At 39.1% G+C, this 25291-nt stretch overlaps 1 protein-coding gene across 3 annotated transcripts in view; it reads right to left on the bottom strand.

Moving 5' to 3' along the window:
- The window catches only part of tmem132e (transmembrane protein 132E), a 237534-nt gene that overhangs the window by 71017 nt on the left and 141226 nt on the right, over positions 1–25291 (bottom strand). For 2 of the 3 annotated variants that reach the window (XM_034300633.2, XM_026922019.3), the window contains exon 2: positions 4095–5022. In XM_034300633.2, coding sequence (XP_034156524.1) covers positions 4095–5022 — 928 coding nt within the window. Of the gene's footprint in view, positions 1–4094; positions 5023–5725; positions 6950–25291 lie in introns of those variants that run through there. The other variant, XM_026922018.3, reaches the window with a different exon arrangement.

Raw genomic sequence — 25291 nt, forward strand, 5'->3', positions numbered from 1 at the left:
ACTCACGCTTAGCACCGACACGATGTGATTGAAACACTGTCAAATTCACTTCCCCCTATACACGCCATCACACCGAATATTTTCAGCTGATTAGCACAACGTCAGGTGTTTATCCTTTTGCATTTCCACTTTTCTCCTCATTTATGGTTGCTATTAATTAGGTCTTGGATATGAAACCAAGTGAGAACAAACAACCAAATAAAGTACAGATTTGAACTGTGTGCAGAGATAAATCCCCGAGGTCAATCTAGACAAACTGTAGAAAGAAAGTTAGGTTAGTGCAAGGCTTGTGGTTTCATTATTAATCGCATTAAGAAAGCAAGAAATTCTTCAAAAACGCACCAAAACAAGGCATTTGACTTTGATCAATGCAACATCAAGCCCAATCTGACCTAATGATACATTCCTTGCCTTTCATGAGCTGCTAAGTGGACCATAATCTTAGGTCGATGCTAGCTTTGCAGTATCAGCACCTTGGATGTTTCCTTCCTTCGTGTTTCCTAGCATAGCCATCAGGCATTCTTGAGTGGTGTCTTGATGGCCTTGGCTATCAAAATGATCACACCCAAAAAAAAAAAAACAATATTTGCTTCACATATAAGAGTCCCCATGATGGTGGATGGTGTGGTGGAAAAAAGAGGGCGTAGGAGAATGAAAAAGCAAAAAAAAAAGTGTTGCGCTTGGCCGAAGATGTGTAGCGAATGAAGACGGGATAACTACAAGTGTCTGAAAATCACCAGCAGGCCAAGAATAACGAATAATGCTCTTCTTTGAATAACGGAAATGTCAAGCTGCATTTTAAAGTTGAAGATTAGTGCCTTCCTAAATGTTAGAGGCCACTTTTCCCACTACTTCTTCTACACCTTTATATCTAGTGAAGCAAGGACACAAATGTAGAGCTTGGTTGGGCTGAAATAATAAACCAAAGAGTAAAAAAAAAAAAAAGAAGACAAGGGTGAAAGAGCTGGCTGTTTTATTTAATTCCTTTGGTCAGTGTGTGTGTGTGCCATGCCCAAGGCCTCAGTAATGGATAGCTGGTCTTCCTATTGTCCAGCGCTAAATGGTTTTTCTGTCAGCTCGCTCCTACATAAATAACTCCAACCAGAGGGTGAGGGTTAAAAACACTTTTACAGGTGGAATGCTTGGTGGAAGGAGCAGACAGAGGAAATAAAGTGGAAGAAAAGTGGGTGGCCTTTGATAATGATCTGAAAGGTGGCCGATGGAAACTGGGATCTGTGTGGCATTGATCAATGGGAGTGTGACAGACTGAGGTATCAGCACAAATGAACCTAATCAGAGGTGAAAGAGGAGGTGTGGTCAATGAAAATTACATGCTACAGACCATCTGAAATACCAAGGTCACAGTAGCTTTGCTATAATATTAGGTTACCTCATGCTATTAGTTACAACGTGTTATTTCCTACTATAGTTTGCTCGTATTTCCTCATTTGTAAGCTGCTCAATGAATAAATGCATATGTACAGATAACAACCCTTAACACATTAGGAGTGAAATACAAATTCCCTATAATATCTGTTTCATTCTCTTAAGAAAGGAATACAACACGACTGGGAGTGTTGTTCTAGGAAAATAATCAATGATGCTGTGGCGTAATGCATCCCTATGCGAAGTGGAGTTACTGCTAGAGCTTGCACTCGAAACGCTCTGGTATCTTGAATACGAAACCTCTGTGCAACATTTAAACAAATGTGATCTTAATGTGTGAACAAATGATGAAACTTGGGATGAAGAAAAAAGGGAGGAAGAAAACGATAAACATAGACTAGTGCTGTCATCAGATTTCCATGGTAACCCAGCATTTCAGACAAAGGCGCCACATCAAGAATATATTCACTAGCGCGAATGGAAATGCGGCCAAAAATAAAGAGCTGGAGAGAATAAAAACCTTCACATACAAAAAAAAAAAAAAAAAAAAAAAACACACACCACAGATACACATGCATATCACACACTCATACTGCCTCAGTGTCTCAGGGTGTTACATACACCTCCACTTGTATTATCTCGACCTGTGTATTAATGTAGAAAATGCGCCTGCACCTGAAGCTAGGCGTAAAATCATAAAGAAAACTTCTGGCCTCTAAGAAAACCTTACGTAAAGACTCACAACACGAAAACCAACCAAATGCCTGAAGAATCTGAATAAATGTAGAATATTTAGTCCTAGCAAAGCAAGTAAACGCAGAATGTTCACATAAACACACAGACAGGTCTTACTAAAGCTGTACATTATTATAAAACATTATTATGTCAGATGAAAAGATTTAATGCCTTCAAAAAAGCCACGACTGAAAGTAGTAAACAAATGTGAAGGACTGGTGTGGCCACTCAGCTGAGCTTAATTCATATTTAAATTTTTATCTTTAATAGTCTCTTTTTACTGAGTGTCCCTCAACTATTTGCTTCCAGCAGTGTTTAATTTCAGGGTGGAGTTCTTGATTTTAGACTTTTTTTTTTCATCTCTCTCTCTTTTTTTTTTTCCCCTGATGGGAGCTTTTATTGCTCCTTGGCCGCTCCAGAGAGGATTAATGTCACCAAGTCAGACCCGAGGCACACAAAGACTCCAATATGAGCACATAAAATGTGGGGTCAGAGAGATTTACCATCTGCACTTTGATGAGCAAACTGAGAGCTTTGCTTTGGACCATGACTCCGGTCTAGGGATTCAAATATGTCGTAATGCTCTTACGGGTAAATGAAGTTGGTGGCTGTGAAACGGGTAAGCTCCTTGTCTTGCTAAGCTTGATCAATAAATATTTACTTGAAGTGTCCACCTTATGCACTTCATAAAACATTCACAACTTGCTCATAAGCACCAGGTAGATGTGTGCATGCTGGACACTCCATATAATCTAAGTCTACTCATAAACAAATAAAAAAATAGTATTTAAGAAAGAAAAATGTATAATCCTTGATATGGTAAAGTTTTCTGTGAAGAAATATTTATTTAATATTTATCGAAGGTGGAAGCACTTTGTAAGGTCAAAGTGTAACTTTCAAGTAAGTTTTCCACCACAGTAAAGTCTTCAGGACAAAGAATAACAGGAACTAACTTGTTTCTCTGACATTCCACAACATTTAATGCAACTATAAAAGGATAAAAAAGTATGACATATTGTTCTTTAAAAAAAAAACAATAACTGTTTACAAATTGCTATAGTATAAGAGGGATAAAACACTCTGGGATGTTACGGAAATATAATCAAAGAATGATACTAATGCATTGCAGTGAAAATGTTGTTATTGGTGTTAACTGCAGAAATATGAAGCTATTTGGAATTCAAGCACCTAGCAGAGACAAATATAAAAAGTGTCACAGGCGCATGGAATGCTGACCCTCTAGCTTCTGTGCACAAATCTGCCATGCATGCAAGTTTATCCATGCACACTTTGTCAGATAAAACTAATGAATTACCCCTGCTAGCATAAATCAGTGTGCTGCCTTTTCATGTTGGGCTTAATGAGTTATTGAAGCTTAATTAATTCACTGCGAATTCCTAAAATGAACTCTGTGAGCTTCCATTAAGATTCAGTGTGTTTAGGGGACTGTGTACAGAGCAGTCTGTCGACATGCCTGGAAAAACAGCTATCACCCTACCCTACTCCCTTACCAATTTAAAAAAAAAAAAAAAACATTTTCATGTAGCTTAATTGATAATTTCCCATCACAAGGAGCCTAACCCTCCCCATTATGATGATGATGAAAAACCATTGTGGAATACACATGAATTTCAGGCCATGAATCACCTAATTGAAGCTCTAATATATATCTATTATCTATACATTACCACACAATAATATCCTTCTCAATGGCAACCCAAGAGAGATTCATCGAGATCCTCTTTGATGGATACATCTAACTGTTTAAGTGAAATTCACTGCAGCTATGAAAAGAGTGTGGTTTGTGTTGTGTACTTATAGTCCTGCATAGACACCTAGCCAGAAGGTATCTGCACATTAGAAATAAGGTTGTGACTGTTGTTTTTTACTACTAAACACTGTCGTTTATCTCAAGATGTTCACAACTATTAAGTCAATTTGTCCCAATGGTAAGGAAAGTTAAAGGCACTTACTTGAGAGTGAACTGTTCCACTGTTGAGTTTGGCACCAAATACAGGTAGATGTTGAGTGTCTCGCCAGGCTTTAACGGTTTGTCAGGTAGTCTCAAGAAGAGATTCTTGTCCAGTTGCTTGTCCACTACAAGTTGTTCCTGACTGGCCTGGTACAGGCTGATGCTCCCAATCCGAAGTAGTGGCTGCTGGGATGTGCTCTCCCCCCTGGACCCTCCTCCTCGTCTGGGGTAACTTTCACCGCACTCCCCATTACTGTCTGGATCATGGAGGGTGTAGTAGAGCTCCGCCTGGAGGGTTTCCCCAGTCATCTCCAGAACGTCTGCAACTGAGGGCTTCCTGCGGCCCAAAGGCGCCACGTTGACATTGAACCAGGTAGAAGGAAGGTCCAGCTGGGCCAAGCACTGTGCCAAGTTACCCTGGAGCCTGCAAGAAGTCTTGATCTCACGAACATCCCGGAAGGCATGTAACCTCACACAAGGCAGCTTGTCCTGGACCTTAAAATCGTCCCAGTCTCGGCCTGCAATGTAAAACAGCACCTGGACCACTGGATTGCTTGCGAAGACCTTTGACTGTACGATAAAGGCTCGTACCTTCCAGTTGACTGTCAGCCTACCCGGGATATCCAGGGGACTTGATGGCTGTAAAAGATCTTTGGAAAGAGTCTGGTCCTGGGTGAAAGGACCCAAAGAGATGTTGACTGAGGGTAACTCCCTGGTCTGAAAGACCACAAAGCTCTCAGAACGATGCAAGGGGTGGCCACCAGGGACATTTCGGGCTGGAGTTCGGCTCTCTTGAAGAAAGAAGGCCAGTTGAGTGTTGAAGAGCTTGAAGCTGGCAGGAAGGTAGAGGTCTGGGGGGCTGGAGGTGGCAGTAGCAGCAGGGACATTGAGCAGGGCATCATAGCTGGTGGGGGAAACTTTACCTGCAACTGCAGAGAAAACAAAGAGAAATGTAAGATAGCTGTAGCTTTGAACAGGAACCACATATGCAGGACATCACACTGACTGAGACACTGCTTAGTAAATTTCCAAGCAGAGTCAATGAACTCAAGAACAATAACAGTTAGTGGGCACACACTGACAGAGTTTTAAGCATGGTTATACTTAGATGGAGAAAAAAAGATGAAAAGTTTTCTTTTTTTTTTTTTTTGCTAAAGTGAGATAAATGCATATTCTGAATAGTAAACAAGGGGATAAGCAAGCTATCTTTAATAGAGGTTCATGTCATTCAGCTGTTTGCAGATGTTGGACAGTTTGTGCAAAGACACTGTATGCAAAGACATCACTGTCCAGTGTCTAGGCACATACATAGATAAATTAATTTCTCAATGTCTGCACCATACTTTGATTGTAGCTAAGAATAGACCAGAAGAAACTGAGATACCTTGATAAAACCGCAAACCTGAAGCAAAAACTAGCCACAGCACAGATCAATTTATAGTCAATTTATAGATCAATTTATAAATCTTTCAGACTGACAATAATTACAAAAATTAAACCACCATAAAGGTCACAGCGACACATGCAAAATAACAAGGAACAATCAGAAAACCATAAACAAAAACATCTCTGCAAGCTATTACATGTGAAATATGCAAAGCTGGTTTAAAAAAGAGAGCAAATGCAACATACTTATCAGAAGAAGCAGTGAACAGAGAAGCCAGAGACTGTCTTTCAGGTGTAGTAGAGTAATAGAATGTCCCATATTACTACTACTTTGCAGTCCAGCTCAACTAAAACACATTTGTGGCCCACACAAAAGAATATCCATGAAAATTAAGTGATAATCCCAAAAGGATCTAAACCAGAAGTCAGGAGAGTGGATCTTTGAAAGAACTTGTATTCCCACACCAAGTTTCCAAAACTTATCCGAGTTGATCAAAGGTCCCGCTTAATCCATCCATGTCACAATCCCTTAGAAAACAAACACTGAGGGTAGAGTGAATCCCGGCGAGAACTTCAACCAGTGTGTGCGTTCCAGCATGCTGAAACTCTCTGTGCTCTCTTATTCTGTGAACGAACCCCTTCCACTCTGTCTCTCCTGCTCCTGAGCTTGACTCCTCCTAGCAGTTCCAGTCGCTCCACCCACCCGGAGACAAAGACCAGACACCACCCTGTCTCACCACACCTTGCCTGAGCTTTATAATCACTACTTTAGTTCCTAGCCTGTGTGAAAACACAGGCCTCCCAGGACATTGACACCAGGCTGACTACAAACTCTCCTGCTCCATTTATCTTCTCCCTGTGGACGTGTTCAGGCAGACACAGTGCATTTCTGTGTCTGTGTGTGTGTGTGTGTGTGTGTTCCTGGGGTGTAGTGGGGGAGGGTTGCATTACTTGAACGCCTTCAGGCAGAGACAGAAATGGGGGATTAGAGAAAAGATCATTGGTGAATTAGCCCTGCTCTCCTTCCCCATCCTCAGACTTGCTCAGAAATACATTTGAATGAAAGAGGGGGATGGGGTGGCACTTGTACAACACTTACTTCAGAGAATGGCTTCGCAACAGCTTACAAAGAAAGAAAAGAAATCTGCATATGTGGGACTTCCTTCGCTAAATAATGATTTTTCTTTTGGCAACACCATTAGAAAGTTGCTCACATCCCTCCCGCATTTCTGTTACACAACCAGTTTCTGCCCACTCCGTTCTGTAGTTGAAGGTTACTATCTTCTTCGCTTTCAATGGAGGCACTCTGATTGTAAATGGCTGGATTCAGTTTCGCTCTTGCTCCAAGGTCTGCGCACCTTTGGCACAATTGTAGACTGCAGAGCGAGAAATGAATACCTCCTAAAGGGATGAGCTAATGCCTGTGAAAGCCAATCCATTACAAACACATTAGCCGCTAAAGAGTGTTTCTGCAAAGCCTTTCCAGAATACAGGTGGACAGATGTGGATGGGTCCCCTCCCCTCCACCCCACCCAATCCACTTCCTATCACACTGGCTGCTTCAGGGCAATGACTTCATACAAGCTTGCACGAGATAATACATAACTGTTCATCATTTTGTATTCTTTTTGAAATGAAAACCAGAAACCAGAAGCCTTCTTCATTCAACTTCTTATTAGGGTAATAAATTATCTGTTGCTGCATCGCCAAGTTACAGGACATAGTAAGTAAATGTGGCTTCAGTCTCCAGTGCATTTTTTTTGTCAATATCTTTGATATTCCCCAGTAATTCCGTTTTACAACTTAGTATTGCTATAAATTCCCATTACTATCTTTAACTTGATGCTAATCTTGAAATTCTTGGCTGAACTACTTTCCCAAAAGGTTGCTATCAGTAGTGGACCACTTGGCACCATGCATTTGAGATCATAATAACCAAAACCTGCCAATCTTAATGCATTTTAAAAAAGGAGCACCACCCTCCCCCAAAAAAAAAAAAAAAAAATTCTGGATTGTACACTGTGCTGCTTGACAGGAATGCTAATGTAGCTTACAATGTTTTTCTGTTATAAAGAGGATGAAACCACCACCACCCTCCTCCCCCTTCCCCCAAATTAGTCATAAATTTCTCTTTGAAAGCAAAATTAAGAATTAAACCTGACAGCCAGAGACATCAGTATAGGGATGGGGAAGATAACAGCATCCTTTGCATTACCGAGAGAGCCTGACAGTGATAAAATGTAATTGCAGACCTGGTGTTCTTGTTTGAAGTCACTTTAACTTTTGAAATTGTTTAAATGATGCACAGGCCTATTTCACATTTGGAATTACCCGGCAAATTGATCAGAGGATTGTGATAATTAATAAGTTGCTCCTCAAGCGCATTGCTATGTAGAGAAATGAGGATAGAAGAACACTTCCATTAGAATCGTTGTATTGAAATGCGCCCAGAGGGGGGAAAAATCATTGCGTGAGTAGGAGGGATCAAACAATGCAAAGCGAGTGATCAAACACTGCAGTAATGCAATGTGAAAGGTAAATCACGGAACAGGAGTCACGAAGAAAGCAAATATCATTTTCAAAAATAACAGCATGGATCTTCTTAATTCAGTGATATATATTGTTACATTAACCATATTGAACTACATTTTGGGTCCATTAGCATTTCTTCGGAGCTGGGAGTAATAATTTTCCAGCAAGGGCTCTTGAGAAAATGTGTGTTCTGAGTAAGTGGTGGGGGTGCATCAGACTTTCTTTCTTTCTTTTTCTTTTAATCTGTTACATTAACTCTGGAATTAAAGTACTTCATGAGTCAACAAGAATTCATAATCCTTGCTGGGTCTCTGCAGAGAGAACAAGGACAGAGTGTAATGAAAAATTTTGATCTATGGGTACTCTTACAAGGAGCAGTTGCCATGATCTGAAGGTGAGTGAATGAGCAGCGGCTTGAACTAGCATTACAAACAACAGTTGCAAATGAAGTGATTAGCATGAGAAACAGGCACTGGCTGGGTGGCTGTTAGTGTCATGGCAGGCTCCTCTGCTGGTTGGGAAATGAAATCCTTCACTAAGTAATGAGGCTTAATCAGTGAGGGTAGCATAACAACAGAGAAGCTAGCATGAGCTTCCCAATGAACATCAGTATAGTGGAGAGGCAGGCTGTGTGGCACATTCTTCTCTGGAAGACTGGGGTTGGTGAGGCCAAATCCGACCTGTCTAACAAGATTACTTGGCCTGCCAATGAAATGGACTTCTTGCAGCAACTGAATTTTGTTGAACTGTGACAAGTAAGATAGCAGACCAGCTTTGGGCTGGTCCTTCATAGAGGGGCAGATGTAGGATGGAGGAAGTTCTCAGTGGAACAGTGGCTTTCCCAGATTATAAACTGGTACACTTGAGTTCAGCAGAAGTTTTTTGTGTTTTATTGTTTATAGTTTGCTGGCAACCAACTCTTGCCATTATTTACAAAAGATTTGGGAATGCATACTTGACAACACTCACAAAAAATGCGCAAGGCCCTAACAAGGTCTACTGAGGATTGCTGAGATGTCTACTGAGATGTTTGCCTTAACGAATGTATAATATGGGGCATTTATACCTAAAAGTGCAAAATGCAGAATGGTGTCTATACTAATAAATGATTTTGCACCCTCAGTGTGATTTACTAAACCCAAAAGTCTCCTTTAATATGAAATGAATACAACCAAATGCCAGGTACTAAATATGGATAAAGATTGTATTGAAGTTTTATATTAGATATTCACCACACTTTCACACCTCTGATGCATTTAGTTTTTTTTTGTTTATATATTTATTTTTTGACATTTACAGATGCATCCAAACATGTCTACACTCATTAATTTGGTTTGTATATTGGATGATTAAGCTTTGTGTCTGTATAATTAGCATTATACTGTGGCGGGTTCCATTTACATTGTTGGCTTTGAGGTCAAACTTTGCCACAGCTAACGATAACAATTAGCACTTTTTGTAAATGACCTGTAACATACCACAGATAAGCAGATTACAGTAAGATCACTCAGTCATGTGTATACACAAATGCCTTGATTTACTAAGAACTAGGGGTGTAACAATACATCGTGACATCTCACATTTCTACGATGCACATTGTCACAATTGTGTATCACGATGCATTGTGTCACGATCTATCATTACACCACTAGTTCTTAGTAAATCAAGGCCTTTGCATATACTCTTGACTCGTGTGATCAAGGAATCTGGTTGTAATGTGCTTAATGTGCTTTTTTTTTTGAGAAAGAATGTTTCTTGTTTAGTAACGGCAATTTGTATTTTCCACTAACAAACATCACTGAAAAAATAATTGCCCCATCAACAAACCTACCTGTCTTATACTCCAGTTTATGAGCATTGTGGTTCATAATAGTAGTATCGACCAGTATGAACACCACCTTATCACATGTAGCTGTGCCACATATACCCTGCGCTCTATCTCACTTCCCTTCCATTGTATCTTCAATCATTTTCCTCGTAATGTTCTGATATTTAATGAAGTACACAGGCTTTTCAGTCAAGCTTTGGATGAAGTAAAATCAAGAGATTTGTTGTCAACAATGTGACAAGGTGCCATTTTGAATACAGAATTCTGAAGGATGCCATTCGGTCTTGCGTGAAATATTCAAGCATTAGGTAACAGAAAGAAATGATGCAAAAAATATCAAGATTCACAGGCCTGAGCTCAGCAGGAGAATACTGTAGGCAAAACGTGATGTTTATTACTATTTTTCTTTTTTTCCCCCTGTTTTAGGAGTTATAAAGCATGCTAAAATGCATTTAAGTATGTACAGAGATAAGAAGGATTGAGCCAAGCGAATGTGGAAAGGCTTGATCAAGGACAAAGGATTAAAAGATCTTTAAAGTGAGTTGAGAAGAGGACATAAGGACTCTTTTCTGAAGAGGAAGGAAGTCTTGTCCTGTCTGCGTCCTCCTCACTATACTGCCCAGCGACCTTCAGGTTTCTTTAAAAAGCTTTCCTTTCATTCGTCTAAATACTGATTCGATTATAATGAGGTTTATAATGGGCTCTTTGTAAGGTGCTTTATTAAATTAAGGCACACAATTAAATATTCAACTCGATTTTAATTTTAGTGAAATTATTACACATGATGTAAACTTATGGTTTATAAAGTGATCCAGTTGAAGTGCCAATACTTCATTGTGTCATGAGAATTTTTCTATTTTTTTTTTATATTGCCTTTTATGCTGGAAAGATCTTACTAATAAAACTGTGGGAATGTTTCATTACACATGGACCAATAGAAATGATCCAAAATGACTTGACATGACCTCATAAGTACACTGGCCATAATTCGGTCCATTACACCTTTCAAGGATTGGCTATTTGACATTGCACCATTGGTGTCATTGCTATTTAGCCTTACTACTTAGAGCACATTATGCAGTTTGGGACACGGCCTTGAATTCTCTCTGAATGTGTATTGACTTGGTACTCACAGCCGTGAAATTAATCTGTGCAGTGGAGAAGAGCGCAGGACAACCCACGTTACAAAATATTTTGGCCAAATTAGCTTGCTGTAGCACTTTCTACCAGAGAGTGTGAAATTCCAAAATCTTATGTTCACCAGCTCTTTCCATTAATGCCTTAAAGACCAGTAAACCAATAAAAATGTGACCTCTAGCAGTTACAGAGTGAACTGGAATGCTTTCTTTCTTTTTCTTCGACCTGACGTCCCATCCATAGCCATGTACACAAAACCCAGAATCTATGGTCACTAGTGCAACTCATAAACTTTAGTTTGGTAGCTAGCTAGAAACCAACTACTTGGCCAGTTCTAACAATTTATCTATAAACACAAAATACTGACATGGCAGACCTACTGGTCTGTTGATGTTATAATAATTCCAAATGCCTAAAAAGAATGTATTTTAAGTTTATTGACCCCAGTGTGTAAATAAAGCAGTCCCTGGTCATGTCCATTGCCTGGACCTGGAATGTTTGTGACCAACATATTTTGATCAAACAAGCCTGTCACTGGATTCTCTACAACCCTATCAAACCTGAGCTTGCCCTGGTTTTCCAGCTAACCTGGCAAGCTAGCTTCCAAACCCTAATTCACGACAAAGTTAACTTTAAACAAGCAAAATACTGGCAGGCCAAATAACCTACTGATTTGATGCTGCAGCCACATATGTGTGACATGGTCAGGTGTACACAAACTTCTGGCTATATAGTGTAGTTCACCAGAAAGAGCGCGACTACAGAAAGTGAACTTTGTTCAGATGAACAATTCTGAGACAGGTATCATTGATAAGCAGACTGTGTAACTTGACTCCTGTAACATGGACAGTGCTAATATCGATTGCGCTAGTCAAGAGCCTCTTGAACCCTTGAGATATGACTGTGAACAATTTCAGAGTGAGGCTGACAAACCCAGTTCCCAAGATATGACCTCTTCTTTGATGCAAAGTGGAAAAAACGTAGCCTATTGGCTATAAAAAATGTAAAAAAAAATCTTAAAAACAATGCAATGGAAAACAGCTTTGGGCAGGGACCTGCTTTATAGCACTAGACCACAGTATGCACTTGGATCCACATCAGAGGACTTTAAATCAACCCAGAATGCAAATGTGTGGGTTGAGTGGCAGCTTTAAAGCCACCCATGTTTTGACGACCATAACATTTTTTTCAACTTAGACTAAAAAAAGTATAGGCACAGAGGCGTATCTCATTAGCGTATCTAGAGGCGATGAATATGCAAATTGGAAACATCTCAGTAATAATGGAACACAAGCAACATCAAGGAGATACAGCCTTGCATGTTTGAGCCTCAAGTTGAATAGTGAATCTAATCGCCAGCAGCAAGTCCTGTAAGCTAGAAGTTACATTTTCAGGTATTGGTGAGTAAAATAAAGGTTGCCCTGTTAAACCGCACCTGCAGCTGAGCTCTTTTTTTTGCAGGTCAGATTTTGGACTTGAAAATGAACCTTTTTTCCTTCCAAAAAAAAGGACAAAAAGGACAACTTCCGAACGTGACACCAGTTCTCAGGAATGTAATTAATATATTCAGTGACTGGCATCAAGACAACTCATAAAGGAAAAGTGTGAAATTATCTCACCTAACTCGGTTGCTTGGTTACCCTGCATCCACAGCCGTCTTTGTTTCCTGGCTGATGTGCTTGGTTGCATGTGCAGGAAAAAGAGGAGGCTACAAAGCAGGGGCCATTTATACCCATGAAAATTGCCTTTCATAGAATTTACCTATTTTCTTATTGTGTGTATATATATATATATATATATAGCAAACAATTAATATACATATTGTATATAAAATACACAATATATTTGCGGTAGAATATCTTTACGGTAGTATATGTTTATGTTTTTTGTATTAATACAAAAACTTTGTATTGACGTGGTTATGGCATGGCACTTTGCTGCAAAAATAGTATCCCCTAGAGGGACAATAAAGTTGAAGTTGAAATTGAAGAAGGCAACAAGTAGAATGGAACTGCACTGGGCACCATATAGGGATAAAAAAATGTGGTAACATCATTATTGTTCATCCATTTATTATTATAATACTTAGATTATGTGGAGCATCTGCTGTACAAGTCCTGTGAATGAGCTGTTACCATAGAAACAACAATAATGTATTAGAAAGGGTGTATTAATATAATCCTGTGATTTGAACTGTAGCCAGCAGTACTGTCAGAACTGCTCTTAGAAAACTTAAATCAACACCTTCTGACCAATCGGGTTTGAAAAAATTCAACAGTGCTGCTTCTATTGCTCTCTTTAATTTAAGATTCAGCCTTTAATATAGTAAGTTACAGGTTCAGGTGTATAGAACATATGAATGTGACTAATGGACAAATTCAATTTCAATATGGTGAAGTGAAGCAACTTTTAAAATGTCTGAAAAGTGAGCTAAGATAAAACGCATGCATGCATGCACGAGCACACACGCATGCTTACACACGCATGCACACACATGTGCACGCGCACACACACCAGTTGGCCTATAAACCAGGATTGATTTCACTTTGAACACTCTTTAATGAGCCTGGAAAAAGGAAGCAGTATGGATAGACGGAGCCCACTGGGAATTCTAATGACTCTATTGACTGAGAAGGTGTCTTCTTATGTTGATAAATGGTTACAAACGAAGAGCATAGCGTTCACCTTCACGTGCACCATTGCCAGTGCATCTCCAATACACAGATTTATGCAAATTTAGCTGTCTAAGATCTGATTTATACTTGTGTGTGTGTGTGTGTGTGTGTGTGTGTGTGAACATATGAGAGGGCGATCGCATAACTGCCTAAAAATCATACTTGTACATAACGTGAATGTGTCCACTAGAGAGCTGAAACTGAAAAACTGAATGAGAGTTGGGTGTTTACTGCACAATGATTAGAGAAGAAGAAGCGGAACAGTATTAAAAATCTACTTCTAAATCACTGATAATGCACTATTAGACAAGGAGCAGTTTAGGATTTTTCACAAAACAGAAAACGAGTCAAAGGCAAGAGCCATGCTGTAATAAGCCCCGCCCACCATATAACGTCTCTGAAAGGCAGTTTATTTTTAAACTAGCAAACTTTCACCCAACATCCATGCTAACTAGCTCAAACCATGAACTGAAACACTATTTTTGGTGTTATATAATTGTATATAAATAAAATATTGGTACATGTGAGCTGCACTGGGCCACAGTATCTGGTCACAGTTTTCTCCTGAAGACTGTGATGCACAGTAGTGTAGATATACACGTCACGCTGTGCACTACATTTACAGGTTTGGGCCTCTTGGTTCCAGTGAAGGGAAATTGTAATACTACATCATACAAAGACATTTGGAGACGTTTGGAGAAGAACCATATATGGGTGTGATGGTCAGGTGTTCATAAACTTTTGGCCTTATAGTGTATAAATCAGCCTTAAATCAGGTCTCCTCCATTTTAAGCATCTGCCTCAATGAAATGCTAAAACCTTTCAAAGGTTTTCTCATAGAAGGAGTCATAGGGCAGAGGTTCAGAAGAATGCTCATAGAACAGTGAGCGTAACATTTGAAGGCAAACGGAGGGGCTCGATCAGTATCCATGTTTGGAGGATTTACATGTTAATTATCATGATCATTTACTTTCAAAAAGAGATTTGAGACCAAGGATTTTCTCTCACAGGAACGCTTGATGCAAACTTGCACTCCAAACACAAAAAGAGAGCAAACTGAAAAAAAAAAAAAAAAACCTGAGGGAAAACAAGCTCTTTGTCTCACACTATTTGGGTCTTTTTCGTCTACTGGTTCCCATGGCGATGGCGTCCCAAAACTCTGGGCCAAGTCGCCATAACAACTTGCTCTAAAGAAGTACGGAGACGGTTCTTGCCAGCAAATGAGTGGAGAAAAATTCTCTTCCTCCTCTCTTTCAATATGTCCATGCAATTCTATCAGCCAGAGCATTGATCTGGACAGATAAAGCAGATTAAGGCCCTCCTGGCTGATCTGAGCTCCATAAGAGCGCTATTCATTACAGTTGCCACTTTTTTTTGTCTGCCGACTTGTTTTGTTGAAGAAATGCTGAGCTTTGGTTACAGCTGCAACGATTAACTCAAGCTGCCATACCTTCGGTGAAAAGCTGCTTGTTGGCGTTTCTTTATGCCCGTCTGATTCAGAATGACTGCTGTCACAGATCGGTTAGCGTCTGCATTCTAGGAGGGAAACACCTCTCTTTCGAGTGTGTATCACTGTGTTGCAACAGTCAATCCAGCCGAAATCAAATGAGCAATGGAAATCAATGGTTTTGAATTGACAAGATGAAAAATGTTTGTCACGACTAAACCAAAACAATAACTAAATAAATATTCTTAGGGATACCTTGGGAAATATAATGAAATATAATGTGATTTTCCGCAGTGAATAAAAATCAGGAACAAAGGGTGAGAATTTTCCATCTTTGCGCAGTCATTTTGCAATTAATAGTAACATGTAGTATGTACACTAACAGTGCAGCTTCATGGTTGCTGTAGAAATATGCTGTAATACTCTTAACTTCTTTGATTAAGAGTAACATGAGCAACCTTTTTCACTACAATCACACTGATTTTTTTAAATTGAAATGTTTGGTATCTCCTAGAAAAGATATCGGTTATTTAGTTGTTTGACTATTATAATACTAGCTAGCTAGTACGAGCATATATAATAACACCCTGTCAAAGTCACAGAAATGTATTTCCTTTTATCAATAAGGAGAAGAGCTTCAGGAAGCCATATCTGCCAGTGGAAATTTGTAAGGCAACCCGGTGCTCCAATTTAAGAGAGAATTAAACATGGCTTCCCAAAGCCTCTCTTGCTCTTCTTGATAAAAGGATTTTTTATTTCCGAGCCCTATTCAGACAGGATTAGTTTTACATTGAGAAGCAGGGTCATGTAATTATGACAGAAAGATCCTAAAGTATTACTGATTTACACATGGTCATCACACCAAATGTTCTATGCGTACTCTATACACCTCGTTAATTCAAACTATCGCTGCGCTCGAGACGAATTTGCAACTTGTTATTTTGGGTTTTAAACTCAAAATTTTGGTTTCAGCAGCAGACGACAGACAACAGCCCTTCCTGGAGTGACTTTACAGTAAAGGATAAGCAGAAAATCTCTCTCCCCACAGGATATAATGGAATTTTTATCAACATGTCAATTTGGACAGGATATATATTACCTGGGGTTATTTCTACGGGGCTTTTTAGAGTAGGCAAAATACGGCATAACAGAGATCGCTTATCACAAATTTGTTCAAATTATTACGTGTCCTCCAGCAACATGATAACTCAAACCTGATAACTGAAAACTAAAAAAAAAAAAAAAGTTGTCAAATTTAACACTGTGCCAATGATTAGAGAGTTTAGTCAATTTTCAATTAATAATTAAATCTTAATTTAATTAATAACCAATTCAGTGGCTGAAATTGTCTTATTGCACCGATGACCTTTTCCGCAAAAAAATTAATTGACAGTTCTTACTTATTAAGTGTTGGCAAAGCCTTTCCTGATGAACTAAGCCCTAATTCATGATTTTCTTGAGAGAAATCTGTACTGTCGACAAATATATATGTTTACATAACATAATCTTAGCGTGCTAAGCTCATATATTACATTAGAAACCTTACGGAGGGCATCGCCTCAGGTAATTGACTCCTTTCAAAGGACACTGATTCGGGTCTTTCGAGAGTCAGCCAGATTCTGACGCTGTGGTTTTTGCTCACTTGATGGCTCTCTGGCTGACTTCAGTTTGGACAGAAACGTACTTCATGTAGTCTGCATGTGATCCGAGGGCCTGCTTACACTGTTTACAGCATAAGGAACCGCATCTGCTGAACATATTTATGAGAATCTAATGAGGGCTATCAGAAATAAACTCCGCTGGCATCAATATACTGGAAGCAACATGGTCTGTGAGGCTATAATTGCCTGTTTATGTCTTTAATTCATATCGAATAGCCGAACAGCGCTGCTGAATATTCTCGCAAAACGACTCTGACAGAATATGATTTTTATACTGAAGGAAAAACATTTCGTATGGCCAGAATTTTAATAAACATCCATCCAAGACGAGTCTCCCCAAACCCCACCGCTACCCCCACCAACAACCAACAGCACAATTCAAGGGACACTTTGAGTGAAATACAACATTTAACCATCAATAAAACAGACCAACGTGCCTTTTACAGTAGTGGAAGATTTCCTGTTATGAATACTGAGGTGCTGTATCTTGAGTGCAAATGCTTCAGATTGGGCTGTTTGTGCGTATTTTAAAAAAAAATTCTTTTATGCAAGCTGAATCTAAAACTAGCAAAACAAGCCGATCTTCACAAATCAATCTGAGCCAACTAACTGAATTACACAATTCATATTTTTTAGCAGGTTAAATGTAGAAAAAACTTTAGACATACTAAATTTAGTGAGCAGTTCATGTTATCACGTGCTAAATATTTTTTGTTAGATAACTACCCTACCTTAGCGACCGAGAGGACAAATAACTTCTCTCTTACATCTGTTTTGTGTAGAATATAATCAGAGTTTTATTTGTAAATAGTTTAGTATTTTCCTATCATTCTGCTTTCATAACTATTTGAAAATCATTCTCCAAGAAGCAATGAAAAAGAAAGACCTTTAGTTTTCGCATGGTTGTGAAGAAGGTTTTTTTGTGTGATTATTATGTCAAGATTATGCCAAATTTGGTTAGTCAGTGAGTCTATTTGGTTAGTGAGTACGAGGAGTTTGTGATATTGTGAAATTTCCACCAGGCTGTCAGAGCTTGCTGTGATCATCTGGCTTTTAAAACAAAGGTGCTGTTTGAGTATTTATCTGATGAAAGGCAAACCTAAAAGTTTACTTTCCTTGCATAGGGATTGTTCTGCTTCTGTTTACATTGGGCTTCTGATTTATTCATTTGTTTCCACAGTGAAGTTGGTTGGCAAGAAAATATTGTTTGGGGTTTCGAGACCTCCTTGAGTTTTAGATTTCTGTGGTGTGATTAATGTGAACCTGGGTGCTTTGTTTTTCTGGTAAAAATGTCTCGATAAAAGCGTCTAGATATTTCAAGCTGATAGAAGAGCATTAAACAGGGGTAATTTTTGGAAGATATTTTTTGGAAGGTTCAATGAATGCTGAAGGTCATTGCTTATAGTTCGGAGTAATGGATTGAAGCTGACAGCTGGGAAGATATTTTAATTCCTGAATATGAAATCAGTGCTTAAGGGGACTGCATTGTCTGATAAGTTCTTGCTGAGTGGAAAGGTAGTGGATGTGATCCAGTTAATAGAGTAATTGAAGTGGATTTTTTTTTGGATTGGCCCAATAGTTTCTTGGGAGGATTTTGTAGGAAGAGCACTATATCATCTGCATATAGACTGATGATCTGAACACCATTAATGCTTGTATTTTGGCATGTAACTGCAAATAAAAATCTTACATATGAACAGGGAGAGTGGGCAATGGTACTTTAAGTAGTATAGGATTGACCAGTGACCCAAAGGAAACATTTGCTTAATAAATGTTGGATATTGTTCGATTGATTTATATGCAGCTATACAAAATCGTGAACTGCCAAAACTCTGAGGCTGAGAGACTGAATTACAATACTGAATTAATACTATATAGACTATATGATGGCAAATAACATATTAAATGCTATTTTTTAATGACAGAATGCTCTGTTTTAAGTGGTTATCAATTCTCAACAGCAATATAAGTTACACATTCTGAGAGGGGATTGTATCTTGGACCAAGAGGATGCCCAGTGTGCTTGAGTGAATTAAGGGGATTAAAAAAAAAGTACAAAATCTACAGTAAAGTGAAAAACAAGATAACATGCACACACAAAAGTGAATAGTAGCCTCAGGCGGATCAAGGAGGTACTTAAAAGCACCGAGAGTTTAATACCAATTCATGTAGCATTTTCACATTTTGCATTGAGGCATACAATTTTTAGAAGAGAGTTCATGTTCACTTCATGTTCATCAGCCAAACAAGTGAACTGGATAAGTTCTACAGGCTCTTCAGGCATCTGGGACCTCCATCCAATTACATTTCCTCTGCCAAAAACTTGTCCATCCTTGGCACGTCTGCACATTTATGGTGCTGGCAAAATTTGAAGGGTGCAAGCAGGTTGAATTAGCAGCATTAGTTCTGCCTCATTAACTCCCTACACAAACAGCTTGGTCACTTCCACAAGCTGCTGATGTCAGATCTTCACTGCAATCCAGCTGCAAGCAGGACCTGGGATGAAGAAGGTTATAATAGCAGCATGGATCATTTCACCATGGTAGGTCTTTCCGGTTCGGCAGAATTGTTGATAAATAGCAGGAGGAAAACCGCTTGTTCACATGAGATGGATAAAGCGCAACAATTTCAAGTCAATTGTTCAAGAAAGCTTTCTTGATCTTAATCTTTCTTTAGAAAGCTGGCAGATAAAAGGAAACAGACTGCCGATATTAAATATTCACGAAACTCTTAGAAAGCGAGCATATGTTTTATTGATTGGGGGAAAGGAACAATGGAGGGTTTCAACTTTTAAGAGCCCATTTGTGCAGAGCAAACTTTCTTTCGCTTTATGTACAACAGAAGCAAAGAGCTAGCTCTCTGGAGCCATTTCACTTGCTTGGTTGCAGAGATTTGAGATTATACCACTAGCGTCTAATGTACCGAATGGCAGACTTCCTCTTAACTGAGCATTGAAGTTAGCGTCTGCTCACAATGGATCATCTGGGAGATATTAAAACCTTCTTGGTGGAAGCAGAAGAAATGGACTGACAGGAAGGATGTTTTTCTATCAGACACTGGAGACTTGGGAATAGAGGATTCCTGAGATCTTCGCAAAGTGATTGTTTTGTGCGATAGTGGGCTTTCGCTTGCTAATGGACCACAGTAGTGATGTTTACAGCCAGTTACGCTTTCAGAATTCTGTCCAAGAACCGATACAAGAGACAAAAGCAGCAAGGACACCCAAAACGTACACTACAGGTGTAACGCAATGCCACAATCTGTATCTGTCTCTCTTTAGCACTCTGTCTGTACTATATCTGTATCTGGATTTGAACCAGAAGTTTGTGTGGCATAAACTAAGAGGGCTTTTTTTTTTTTTTTAAATTAATTAGGAACGCTACCACTTTGCCCTGGAAACACTGGAAAAATCCCTGAGGCATCAATGCCAGCACCGTCAATGACAGCTCCTCAACCTCAGCAACCGGGATTGACTGATTTATTCCACTAGATTTCTATCGTTAGTCCATGATATTAGCATAACATCTAGCAAAGTGTACTCCACATAAATCAGGCCCTAGAGCACAGGGATATCCTCTGAAGTGCGTCTTTTCCAATGTTTTTCACAAACGTCCTTCCCTCTCGTCCTTTGGCATGTAAGAAACCACTTTCCCTTGTGTGTGCATTCCAGGCCTTAGCGAGGAGGGAACGCTAAGCGCTAGGATAAACAGTGCGGCACTTTTGTCAACAGGATTCTTGCGCTTCTTGTGGAGCAGTCTATCACATCTCTCATTCTTTGTCATGGCGATAAGAGGCGCGAAAGGGAGATTAACGGCTTGAGAGCTGAAGGCTTTACCTTGGTTCTGCCCTCTCTGAAAAATGAGGAAGAAAGCGAGGTTAAAACTTCAAATCTTCCGTCTCTGGTAGCTGACTGTTTGAGAAGAACCCGTCTACAGCGGCGTTTTTGTTCAGTTGAGTGAAGCGGGGCGACGGTTTTCAAATCTCTCTGAATCACTTATATTCACACTTCATGGTTAAAGCATGGTAGCGACCATTTTAGAAGCTCACAGCATCAATTATAGTCAGGCTTCAGGCTTAAAATGGAACCCTGTCCTCCTTCCCACCCTGTGTCAAGATATAACGATATAATGATTCTAACATTAGTATATTGTTTTTCATAAACTTACAGGCATGAGGTGAGATTTGTAGTTCTTAATCAGAGGTTAAAAGAGGAAAATAACTTTTATTTTGGCTTAGAAATTGAATTGTAAGTTAGACGACAGGACAAATTAATGTCTTCAAGCAGCTGCCTTAAAATTGCAGAATTATACGCCACAACACCAAGAAGCTGTAACAGCAACTCCACTGGTCACATACCACCACTGATTATTTTCCTATAATAGCACTCCAAATTCTGTTTTTTCCTTACTTAATGCACACATATTCGTATGTAAATACACTATATAGCCAGAACTTTGTGGACACCTGACCATCACACCCATAAGTGGTTCTTCCCCAAACTGTTCCCACAAATTTTGAAGCACACAATTGTATATAATGTCTTCGTATGCTGTAGCATTACAATTTCCCTTCTCTGGAACTAAGAGGCCCAAACCTGTTCTAGCCTGACAGTGTGCCTGTGCACAAAGCGAGCCCCATGAAGTCCACAAACTTTTGGCTATATAGTGTAGTAAGGAATATCTCTGAAAGCTTACTTACATTGAATGTCTTTTAAATTGATTACAATAATAATACTGTAATAATACATTTTCTTTGGACTGCCTGTCCTGTCCAGATAAGCAAATTATAATTGCCAGGCCACACTACAGTCAAAAGTATAAGTGTCCAAGCATCCATACACCCAGATATAAACCCAAGTGCAACATGTGGAGCTCTTATCCACTTGACCCCATCGCAAACCTTTTCTGCCATCTGTCAGGGTCCCTTCAGCTCCCAAAATAAAGATGGGGTTTGTCTGCTACACTTTTGCTAACGATCCTGATCTGAATACATCTGTTTGTGTCTGCTCCACTTTGGCCCCCCTGCGTTTTAATGTCTGTGTAAAAGGTCCTAACGTCCCCGCCCCTCAATATGGGCCTGCAACAAAAGGCTGTATGCTTGGCGTAATTACTCCAAAGCTCCTCTGATGAGGTCCCGATGTGCAAGAAGGGTGCTTCAATTATTCATGTTGAACTGCATCAAAAGGGCTTAGGGAAAGTATTTTTTTCCATAAGTAGCCTGCTCCTTTAGAAGACTGTTTGAAGACCTATTTAAATGTATGCACAAAATGTCTTTGAGGCTATCGCTCTGACTGGGCTTGAATGACTATGACAGAATTGTGTGACAGAATTATGAATACTAAAATTGGGTTCATTAGCCATTATTATTTAAAAAAAAACAACAATTAACAAAAACAACAACAACAACAAAAAGATTGCCTTGACTGCCAAGGCATGTTATGCACTTGTGTAGTAACAATGCTTCTAACGCAGGCTACAACTAAGAATATGCATCCACATATTTCCACCATTAAACGATTTGAACAGGGCCAAACCATGGAACATTTACTCAAAGAGCAAAGACTTACAAATGAATGCGAACATGTTCATAAACAATTCATTACTAGCTTGAAGCTGGGCCTTTAAACTCCAGTTGTATGGCTACACTGTGTATACAAGGGTGGATAAATCACTATCCTGGGAATGTGGAATAAGCATCTTTCAGTTCTGGGCTATTAGGTTTTTTTTTATTCGTATGTTCAACAAACAGAAGAAGGAAAAAACCCTTACTGACGAAACAAAAACAAATGTTTTCATTTGGTATGTAGCTATACTTAAACTTAATGGACAGCATGGTGGTGTGAGGAAAAAATATCAAATATTGAAAGCATTTCTTCGATACACGATATATATCATGATACATAGGATTTCTTACAAACTGCTAGCAAAACAATATTGCTGTGTGTATTTTAGTGACTATTTTTTTCATAATATCGATATATTGTCATATACCTCAGCCTTGTGCTGTAACAAACACACTTCCAAATCCCACTGCCTGCTGCAATACACGCATCGTCCGTGCGCTTTTCTGTCAGTACAGCATTATATTAGGTGACTTAATTAGTGGGAATGGATGTCTGACAGTCTTTTGTGAATCAGGTACATGGAAACACTGATGAAAATAAAGTCATGTGCATAAGCCGTCATATAACTCTTATGCTTATGCTAAGTCAGCTCACTCTTAAACATATCAAGAAAGACTAAAGACTTAAACCAGACTTGAATATCTTTTATGTGAGGACAAAACACCAAATCTGACCTGTTTTTGAAGGTATGAACACAAAGTGCAACATTAGAAACTTTGTTAAATGTTGATTATCTCATGTTCGTTAGTCTGTATTAATGGACTTAACTAGCTAATTATCTCACCATATGTTATTAGGTTATGCTAACTATTAAGTAGAACATTAGATGAAGAAGATACGATTCTTCAGCTGTTTTTTTTTTTTTTTTTTTTTTATGGATCTGTGATAAAATGTTGCTTTGCTTTTCCTCCAAAATCATTCAGTCCCACTGCAATCGCTCTCCAGTCTCTTTTCATTTCAGGTTATTATAAAAAAGATGTCCATTGGGAGTCACTGTAACAAGAGTCGACTAAGCGGGACTCCAGTCTGTGAGCTGTATCTGAGTGCTCTACCACCGCCTTAAAGGCAGGCTTTCTGTTAAAGTGGATATAGTGCTATTGTAGTGAAACACTTCCCAAGTCTGGGTTAGGGAGCTATAAATGCTGGCTTGGTCTGAACGTGTTGGAACATTTTATTTTGCAGTTTTAATGAAAGATTTTTCATATTTCACTGTTTATAAAAGTTTTTTTTTGGCTTTTTCCCCCCAATTTCCTCCCAGCCTTCCCTATCAAACAAATTCTGCCAAGCGTGCTTGCAAAGTAAGATATGCAAAGTAAAACTCTGCTGCTCATGCTGCTCATTCATAGCTACAGCAGAGGAAAAGGCTATCTACCCTCTTCCGCATACATGAGCTCACAGACGCCAACAATTGGCTAGTGTCACCCTGATTGACAAGGGAGAGACAGTGTGCTACCTCTCCCACCCTGAGAATATGGGCAATTTTGCTCTCTAGACTCCTGGCCACAGATAGCCAACTCATCGTCAGGATTCGAACTCACGAATATCCCGACAATACAGCAAATGTCTTCCTGTTGCGCCACTTGGGAGCCAAAAGTTGTTTATTTGTATCATGAACAGGCTTAATAATGGAAAAATTGGATGGTCTTGTAATGCACACAAACACACACGCATGCACACGAGTGCGCACACACACACACACACACACACACAAAAACACACCCTGCGGCCCTTGTTATTGGGTGGCACTAATGAAAAGTGCTGTAGCTAAGCAATATGGCTGATCTTTAATATGGTCTCTTTCCTCATTAAAACGACTGACAGCTGCCGGATTTCACTCCCCATGCCTTTTGCTGAGTCAGGGCCAACACATAGATACACACACACACACACACACACAGGTCCTGGCTAATTAATCGGCTGTGATAATTCCCTCAAAGCCATTGAAGAGAAACTGCAGACCTACACAGTCATTCATACGGCTACATATTCTCAGACAAATCTCTTTATACGTTCATATACTTGTCCTCCATAACCTATAGGATCTTAAATACTATCGAGATGGAATATGTTTTCTTTTAATTACATTTTAAATGATAAGGTGTGAGGTTTGCGTATAGATTACAGATATGGGTGTGTCTTCACACTAAAAAAGGATGACTTCAAGATTAAGGGCTTTGTAGTTTCCAGTAGTTTTCCTCTTTTTTTGTCTTATTAACTTGAAAAGAGGGTGGTATATATATATAAATAAAATGAGGCTAGATACAAATACAATGGCCTATTGTAAATTAAGGATAGCCATGTTCTTTAGCTTTTCTTTAAAAAAAAAAGAAAAAAAAAGAAAAAAAAAACATATGCATCCTTCAGTTCTTTGTCCAATAACAGAAACCTCAGTGAAACATTGGATTTAAACGGCTAAATTACATGAACCTCAGCAGATGAGAGAGAGAGAGTAATTTGTCTTGACTTGACCTATTTTTCACTATAATCTGCTTTTGCTCTGAATAGTGGTAGATAGGACATGAGAGAGAAGAATAAGAAAGAAAATGAAGTGCACTGCTTGATATTTTCCCCTTTGATTTACAGTCACTTAAATCAACGTTGCAGCCCAGCCTGGTGTGAGTGTATTCAACTAAGCTTGACTATAGGTAAAGAAGTATTTTTTTTCTACGCTAATAAGTGAATCTGTGAACAGGATTTCTCATTGGATGGGTTTTCCTATACAGACAAAAAAACAAGGCCATCTGTGATTCCCATTCAAAGGCTTTTAATGTTAAATGAATGGACTTGGTAAGCAAACACAGACCTGCAACGCCATTTAATGAGTCACAAACACAGTTATCATTAAACAGCTGACCTTGATTCGTGAAGGTGATATGTGAAGTATGCACATGCATATGAGCAATGCAATT

This window comes from Pangasianodon hypophthalmus, chromosome 27 (assembly GCF_027358585.1).
Source record: "Pangasianodon hypophthalmus isolate fPanHyp1 chromosome 27, fPanHyp1.pri, whole genome shotgun sequence".
Taxonomy (NCBI): domain Eukaryota; kingdom Metazoa; phylum Chordata; class Actinopteri; order Siluriformes; family Pangasiidae; genus Pangasianodon; species Pangasianodon hypophthalmus.